We start from the raw sequence: 8,749 nt of genomic DNA, 5'->3' as shown, positions 1-8,749 counted from the left end.
ATCGGGAATGAAAAAACATTGAGGATGAAAAGGTCAGAGTGATGAAAGAGTACAACCAATTGAAAAGAGGGATGTCAGAGGCCAATAGTAGCATCGGAAGAGGAAGAGGAAGCAGCACAGATAAAGGAAGAAGAGGTAGGGGAATCAAATTCAGCGGTACATGTTTCAAAGTATGGAGCACATGAGCTTTGTCTATATGAAGATTTAGAGAGTTGGAATAGTGAGAAGAGTAAAATGTGAAAGCAGATATTGTTAATACAATATTCAAAATGTGAAAGCACTTACTGTTGATGCAGTATAATCAAGTGATGATGGAAAACCAGTCCAACTGCAACGAGAACTATGAGAGAGGTCATAAAATGCCATGGAAGTTGGAAAAATAGCTTGATAAAGAACTCAAGCAATGGAAAAGCATCTTTCAGAATCAAATACGGAGTCCAAGCTTATTATAAATTGTCATAGTACACAGAACCTTGTTCAAAAATAAGTTATCAAGTGCACAACCCACTTGAATCCATATAAGGTATTGCTGTTGGAGAAAGGGCATAAAATTATTGTCTCAACAATGCATTGTTGATTTTTATATAGGGATTGCCAGGTAAACGTCCTCTCTGATGTTTTGCCTGTAGGCGCCTTTCACATCTGATCAGAGAAACTCTGACAATGTCATAGAAGTGTGGTTCTTGATTGGCAAGATAACACTTACCTATTCAAGAAACAAAGGAGTTGAAACTTCATCCAGTGATGGAAGAGAACAAGAGAATAATCAAGTTGTGTCGATTTATGGAAATTGTGAAAGAAATTGATTAGTCCGAGAGGTTAGAGTCTTTGCTATTTGTTTATGCAAAATAATAACAACAGAGATGTTGAAAAACATGGTGTTGAAGAAAGATGAACCAACAGAGGTTGGTGCTTCTATAGAGAGACTTTGAAACAGAAGAAGAGAAAGGGTAATAACTTGTAAGTGGGGAGAAAAGGGACTCTCTAAATGTAGGGGATTCATGTGCAACACGAAAGATTGCAGAGAAAACGCAGGGAAGGGAGAAAGAAATAGCGAAAGATGAAAGCATAATCCAAGCTCTAAGTTGCAAAGTTTTGGTGAAAGGAAAAGGGCTAATTCCACTGAATTGAGTTGAGGGTGAAGTCTACAATTCAAGTTTTCTCCATGTTTCTGTGAAAATTAGTCTTTCTCCACCAAACGGGGCCAGGTTATATGACTGTATTTCATTTCCACAGTCACAAACGAGTGGTTTTTGAAGCTTTAGGACCTCAAATTTGAGGTGATGATATAGAGGTCTCCCAAACTAGCCATCCAACTCCAGACATGTCATGATTTGCTGGAGGACGGATTTCATTGCACCTGACTGAGTCATACATTATTACCTCTTTTTATTAATAATATGATAATAAAATAATAATAATGAAGGGGACAATGAGCCTGATTTAAGTGTCCTCTAGGAACAATTTTCGGGGCATAGAATGCAACCTGACTCCCACCTGCCAACCCGCCATGAAGAGATGGCAAGGTACCTGACTTATCAAACCTGCCATGAAGAGATGTCAGGGTACCTAACTCATCGATGGTACAGAGAAAAAGGGAAACAAAACAGAATGTTGCAGTGTGAGTTGCGTTGCCTATGGATGAAAATGTTCTCTAGGAGACCAATAATATGTATCTCGCAGCAAAATAATAAATATTATACAAAATAGGATATGTTAAGTTGAATTAAAATAAATTTAAATGCAACCATATATATCCCAAACTTATTTTATTACACAACTTTTATTACTCTCCTCTGAAATTGTGAAATTAATGTTGATTACCAAGTCAAGACCGAAGGTTCAAAGAGGAAGGAGGGGTTGTGGCAGAAAATAAATTCAAGGTCCAAGGCCCCCTGTTTGAAATGAAGGTTCAAAAAGGTGGGATTGTGACAGAATAAAATTCAAGGTCCAAGCCCCCCTTTTTGAAATGAAGGTTCAAAGAGGAAGGAGGGGTTGTGAAAGAAGATAAATGGAGGGAGAACGGGACTGATGGCCCTCGAAAATGTGGACGGTGTAAATGAAATAAAACCGCCATCCTGTGTTTGTTGTTCCTGAAAGTTGCAAGGCTAGTTCCGCCAGATGAGTTTTATTAATGAAGCTTGGAGATCGGTTACTCGGCTCACGGATTTCTTTTCTCAATGTGACCGAGGATGTTTATTTGTTTTGCTTTCAGCTTAATGTGGCCGAGGTTGTTTGTTTGTTTTGATTTCATGAATGGTGCACTTTGATTTGTGGCGTATAGGTTACATCACCATGTCAAGGTCCCTATTCACAACTCATGCAAAATAACGAATTACGCACCCATTTCCTTCATAAAAATCGTTACCAGTGGAGGTTTCTTCATCCAGCAAAATTTAACAATAATACCATGATCATTGAGCGCCTATTTTCACAGGAGTACGGAAGATCCGGACCCACTTGCTATGAACTTTTTTGATGTTGATTCCACTGGTATAAGATGACCTACAGGCCATTTAAATTGCATCCAGGATTCATTTCAATGAATGTGACTACCCATCACAGAGAACATACTTTACCTCAGATGAATCCATTGTTCTTCAACGGCTCCCCTATTTAAATAAAAAGCCGGGTCACTTTTACCTCCATTCACTTAACCGCCAAAGGCAGACCATGTCTCCGGTAGAATACCACTGCTACCAAGGAGATCATTAGGAAACATCCCCTGTAGCTTGTCTGAATACAGAGCCATACACAAATCTCCAACTTTGCAATTTCTTTTAATGATGCCTGCTAAGATCAACTAGGCATACCATTTATGTATGGAGGGATGATTTTGTAGCTACCAAAATCTCAGCCGCATCACTACTGATTTTTTATCTGTTCATTGAAACCAAATTCCAATTACGCCTCTGATGTGATCAGATAGCTGCAGTAGTCGCAGTAACAAAACATGTTGGGAGTCCCATTTTCTGCTGATGAGGAGCATCCTGATCCTCTTCATCATCTTCTGCATTCCACATGAAATGGGCATATGATCCGAGAACATTGCTGCAAAATAGAGCCAATTAGTCAGATAAAATCAGCGTAAATTGTTTCATAAGTTAAAATTTATAGGTCTAGCACACTCCTGTAACTATTTGAGATATCAAGCTTCTTCCCTTTGTACATGAGATGGGATAAAATTTACGAGTTTTAGAAGCACCAAAATGCAAATAAGGGAGTCCATGTAACAAACTAAGCATATTTTTTTTTTTTTAAATGGATAAAAGGGAATGGAAAAAGATACTAACCAGTCATCTGGAGCAGCTTCAACAGCTTGATCAAAGTAGGATTCGGCACGAGGTACATCTTTGTGAACATCGCATATCAGATTGGCATAAAGAGAGAGGATCTCTCCATCACCTGGACTGGCTAGCATGGCCCTCCCATAATATTCCTCAGCTTTTCTGAAATCATGCTTGACCTATATAGACACAAAACCAACAATATTGAGAACTTTTATGTAAGAATATATATTCTGTAAGTATGTCTTGATATGTGAGATCGGTAGATGATACTCAGTCAACAAGGATGCAATATATGGGCCTAAAAAGAGGCAGTATGAACTTTAAGTAGGAGTTTTGATTTATCATAATTCAGTGTGAATAATGAGACTCATAGTAATCACTGCTTAACAAGATGAGAGATTATGTAACACCAGCCCAAGGATATTAAATTAAAACAAAGCTCAGTTTCCTCAACACTCACCTCCTTCAGGAACCTCGCGTAATTCGTCAACAAAAGTGGGTTGCCAGGATCTGCCTGCAGCATTTTCCTATAGTATGCATCCATGTTATCGGAATCTGATCCAAACCCACCTCCTCTGCCCCCATACCCTCCCCCTCCAGAGAACCCAGCTCCATCTCCACCCCCAAATCCTCCATTATTAGAACTCGTCTCAATTTTAGATCCAACAATGACCCTATCGCACACCAAAGCCACTCCAGCGCCTTTATATATCCTTCTTCCAGAGGCATTTCGTCCATCACCTCCATCGATTCCAATGGCTGCCATGACTTTTTCCGGAGATTCTTCATGCGGGTCTTCAGCGCTCTGAAACCCAATTGAAATCTGGGTATCAGAATCCTCAAATTCCTCTTCCAGAGCCTCATCCAATAACCCATAGCTCAGAAAACTTTCTGTAGAGAGCTTTCTACAAAGGTCCAAAGAACTGGACCCACTCCTCAACCCCAACCTGTTTGGACTACTCTGAGATGATAGGGAGCCATGTAAATCAGCTTCAGATAGGGTCCTTCCGAATCTGGGCTGTAAATCATGATGAACCCACTTGCAATCGCCATCGCCAGCAACAAGAAATTGGGTAAACCGAACAGACCTGCGCGAATTCAATTCTGATTTTGGTTGAACCCCGATGAAAGAATTCAGCGCAGGCGTGGATGAACTACGGAGTAACATCTTGAAATCAACGGCTATTAGAGCGATTAAACCCAGATTTCTGCAGAGATTTCACTAGCGATTCACAAACAAGAAAGCCGAGATTGTGAATATATACTAGGCCGCGTTAGAAGCATCTCAACCGCGGTTAGTGTCGAGCCCTGGACTATTACCAGGGTTAAAGCTGGAGAGCATTTATCACGTTGAGGAAGCACGTACGCGGAGTGTGACAGCGGCAAGTGGCGGCTCAGTAGGCGTCAAACCTCGGGCGCCGGCCGTGTCGTCGGTTTTACAAATCCGGACTCCGGCACCAGGTTTTACGTCCGGGCGCGAGACAAAATTTCGTAGAAATATCGTGAGTCATGACACATCACTTCAGCGCAGTCGACCTTTTGGCCTGTTATGATTTTCGGCGAAATTGCATTATATATAACCGTTGTTTTTAGTGTGATATTTTGGATTTTTTAATGTTGGAATTTGGTGGAAAAATTTGAGGTGAAATTTTGATTTGTGTTATTTAAATTAGTTTCTTGATTATATATATGGATTCATCGTTCTGGAAAACTTATAGGGCACTTCGATTCCACAGGATTACCTATTCAATTTGTGATTTCAATAAATTCTTGCTGATTTAGAAAAATTTGACCCAAAAAACCCACATTAAAAACTTCCAAAAAATCACACTAAAAACTCCAATATATATTATTAGGAGTTGTCTATAATGCGATTTTTTGGAGATTCTGGTGACGGAATCCTGCGAAAGAAATTGAGGTTAAATCTTGACTTGTTGCAGTTAAAATGGTTTTTTAATTGCATATTTGGATTCAGCACCCTGGAAAACCCCTGGGACGCTTTGATTGTACAAAAACTAGCTATCAAACTTGCAATTCCAATAAATTGCTGCCGGATTTTGACTGAAAAAACCCACCCAAAAAGCTTCCAAAAAATCACATTATAAACAACTGCATATTATACTCTAAAATGGAAAAATAAATTCAGTGCTCTGAAAAATGTTTAATTTATTTAAATTTAACAATTTATTCTGACGGCGAGTTAAACTTACTGTTATCGATTGGGTAAATTTTTACCTAATCTTCGTTGCACCAATTTTTTTGTTTGCAAAGCACGTTTAAAACGTTGCACCAAATTTTTTGCAAAGCACGTTTAAAACGGACTTTCCACCCCCATGAAAAAACTACATGTCAAATTAAGCCCTTATTTTCAAAATTCCCCGACATATAAATGAAAATTTTTCCAAAGTTTAAATTTTTTATATTGACAATTATTACAAAATTTATGTAGCATTAATTTTAAAAACCCCTATTTTTTTACTCGTTCAAAAGTATATAAATTTCCATTCGAATTTGAAAAATATAAATTGTTTTCTTACATATATGGAATTAGTCCAAACTAATACTTATACTCAATGTTAATGGAAGTCTAACTATATAAAACTAGAACTAGCGATGCTGCTATCTATTGTACGTTGTATTTATTGAGTTCACGATAGCCAAAGGAAGCGTAGGGGTCTATACTCATAGTTTCAAAACAAACTAAAGGTTTCTTCTTCTTTTTTCAAAGGAAAAAACGGAATTTTCATTCATTAAAATGTGAAAGTTTTACAATGGCATGGTACTTAATTCCTTGTCACTGTTTAATATGCAGATATCAAGTGTTCGCTAAAATCTAGATGTGGTCAGAGTAGTGCAGAGTACAAACTTTCTTCATTTCTAGAAAGCACAAAAAGACCTGTGAAGGATACACAGCGACAATGAAAGAAATATGGTCTAAGAAACCAGATAGTGGTAAAAAATGATCCCATCAAGGGGAACAATCCGTAGAATTTTAGTCATTTGTGGGACAAAAAAGGCAAACCAAAAATCATTTAGAAAAAAACCCAAAATTAGATCATAAAATATTCCTGTGATCGCCCCCAGCCATCAACCTCCAGCTCAAAGACCATGAAGTTAGGGGGAAGAGGAAGACCTTGTTTAGAAATAGCATCGGCCACAACGTTTTGTTCCCTATAAACATGATGAAAGGAGACAATGAAGAAGGATGCCAGGAGATCACAGGATTGTTGCATCCAGTTGCACAGCAAGGGGACCTCCAACAAGTATTTCCCCTGAATCCAATTGATCACCGTCAGCGAGTCACCCACAATTAGAAGGTTGTCCATGTCCAACCATGAGGAAACTTGCAGTGCACCCCATAGTGCAATCAGTTCTGTTGTGCAATTCTCGCCATCACCACCATGCTAATGAAAATGGTAACGAGTTGTGGGATCAACAGAAAGGTAATCCCCACAGTCGCAAATGGCACCATAGGCGGCCCCATCGAAATGGCATATGGGGAAGATGTTGTCTAAGTCAACCAGTGAGATAGTCCTTCCAAGTTCCAAGTGGAAACAGGGACCGACTTCATGGTAGTATTCGTCTCTATCACTGAAGCTAGTAAATGGTTATGCAAAACCCTCACAAACTTTTTCATCACTTGAACTTTTGAACATATTTTTTTTGTTTCTTTCAATTTAGTCATTTGTAATGGTTTGATTAGATGGGAAAAATCTGGTAATTTCACTTGCAATGCTTACAATGAAGCAAATGTAGTAGATTATGTACTCTGCTCGCATAGTTTATGTGAGAAAATGGAGGAAGTTTTGATTGGAGATTAGCTTTGGGACTTAAAATCAGATCACAAGCCAATTTATTTAAGTTTCTCTTGGACCAGAAAGAAGCAGTTAGGGTCAAAAACTTAGTGTGTTCAACAAAATATCCCAAAGGGCAGAATTCTTTTGACTCTAGAAAATTGTAATACCTTCAAAATAATGTTAGAGAGGCTCTTCGAGAAGGAGAAAATCTCATTTCACAACCTTCATAGTCACGAATTAACACATTTAATTCAAAGCACACTTGTAGAGTGCAAAAGAGAAAAAGTTAAGAAGTTTGAAACAAATTTCTCTCCGGTTAATGCTTGGTTTGACAAGGAATGAAAAAAGGCAAGGAGAATGTGGAAAGAATGAACCAAGGATAACATAAAGCTCAGAGCTTACAATAAGATATTAAGAAAGGAAAAGGTTGAGTTCATGGTTTCGAGGAGAGAAGAAATAATCTTCCTTGGGAAAAAGAACCCCCAAATTATTTAGGAAGGAGCTCCAACCGATAAAGGTGCAAACTGAAAACAATATTATGGCTTCTAAATTGTTCGACTATGCAAGAAAAATTTATGAGCAGGAGCCCAAGGTTGCCCTTGCTCCCTTGGCCAACATTGATACAAAACTCTTTACGGTGCAAGAGGTACATATGGGTATCAAGAAGTTGGCGTTGGAAAAGAAAAAGACTTAGCTGAACTCCAAGCAAAGTATCTAAAGTGGGGCTTAAAAATTCTTGCACCTCACATTATAAAAATTTTCAACAACATCATACAACAAGGGTTCCCCACAAATTAGACAACTAGTTTGGAAATACCTTTTTTCAAGAGTGGTGACGAATCCCTCCAATTATAGGACCATAACGATAAAACCCTTGTTTGCAAAGTTATTTGGAAGCACGTTAGAAAATAAAATCTGCAAGTGGGAAGAAGAAAGAGATAAACATGCTAAATGGAAAGTAGGTTTTAGACCTAAACATTCCACAGTTGATCATGGTATAACATTAATGCATATCATTGAAAAAGTTTGGGAAAAAAAGGAGGAAGCCTTTTGTTTCTTTGTTGATTTCAGAAAATCCTTTAACACGGTTCCTAGGGATAAGCTTTGGCACAGAATGGAGGAACTCGGGGTTCCCAGGTATTTGATAGCAGTTGTGCATAGGTTGTATGAAGAGGTGAAAGTCAAAATTAGAACTTTAACAGGCATTTCTGAAAGTTTTAGAAGTGATATCGAGGTCAAGAAAGGTTGCCCATTGTTTCCTACCCTTTTTGGTTTATATATTGACAAGCTTGAAGAGTGGCTAAATTCGCAAAGGGGTGATGGTATCCACTTGGGAAAGTTCTTTATAAGGCTTCTTTTGTATTTAGATGACCTTATTTTAATTGCTAAATCTGCTCTTGGTTTGCAAGACCACTTACTTTCCCTTGAGCAATTTTATAGAAGGGTGGGGATGCAAGTCAATATTAGCAAAACGAATGTAGTGGTTTTCTCTAACAAAAGAAATCATAACCAACATAAGTTCTACTTTGAAGGCAACATTTTGGAAGAATTTGTGGATTACAAATACCTTGAAATTGACTTCAACATAAATCTAAGCTGGGATGGTTGTAGAAAGAAAATAAATTTTAGGGGGTGGAAAGCATTTTATGATTTTCAAAACAG

The 8,749-nt window shown here is 38.2% G+C and overlaps 1 protein-coding gene across 1 annotated transcript; it reads right to left on the bottom strand.

Annotated features, from left to right (window-relative positions):
* Window positions 1-2,328: 2,328 nt before the first annotated feature.
* On the bottom strand, window positions 2,329-4,561 carry LOC149230108 (uncharacterized). The gene is made up of 3 exons (XM_089378848.1): window positions 3,751-4,561; window positions 3,294-3,466; window positions 2,329-3,051 (listed from the first exon to the last, which is right to left on the bottom strand). The coding sequence occupies exons 1-3, from the start codon at window positions 4,456-4,458 to the stop codon at window positions 2,922-2,924; spliced, it is 1,011 nt and encodes a 336-aa protein (XP_089234974.1). The 5' UTR covers window positions 4,459-4,561; the 3' UTR covers window positions 2,329-2,921.
* Between the last annotated feature and the right edge of the window lie 4,188 nt (window positions 4,562-8,749).

Source organism: Pinus tabuliformis, chromosome J, assembly GCF_031772625.1.
Source record: "Pinus tabuliformis cultivar Carrire ecotype Pingquan chromosome J, CPIR1, whole genome shotgun sequence".
Classification (NCBI taxonomy): Eukaryota; Viridiplantae; Streptophyta; class Pinopsida; order Pinales; family Pinaceae; genus Pinus; species Pinus tabuliformis.
The sequence above is the reverse complement of the archived record's forward strand: the minus strand, read 5'-3'. Positions and strand labels throughout refer to the sequence as shown.

Bases quoted from the DNA above. Each gene is read 5' to 3' on its own strand.
- LOC149230108 (XM_089378848.1), bottom strand. From the start codon at position 4,458: ATGTTACTCCGTAGTTCATCCACGCCTGCGCTGAATTCTTTCATCGGG. The intron at 3,467-3,750 runs GTGAGTGTTGAG...GTGTCTATATAG, and splicing joins ACGCGAGGTTCCTGAAGGAG to GTCAAGCATGATTTCAGAAA. The intron at 3,052-3,293 runs GTTAGTATCTTT...TCTATTTTGCAG, and splicing joins GAAGCTGCTCCAGATGACTG to CAATGTTCTCGGATCATATG.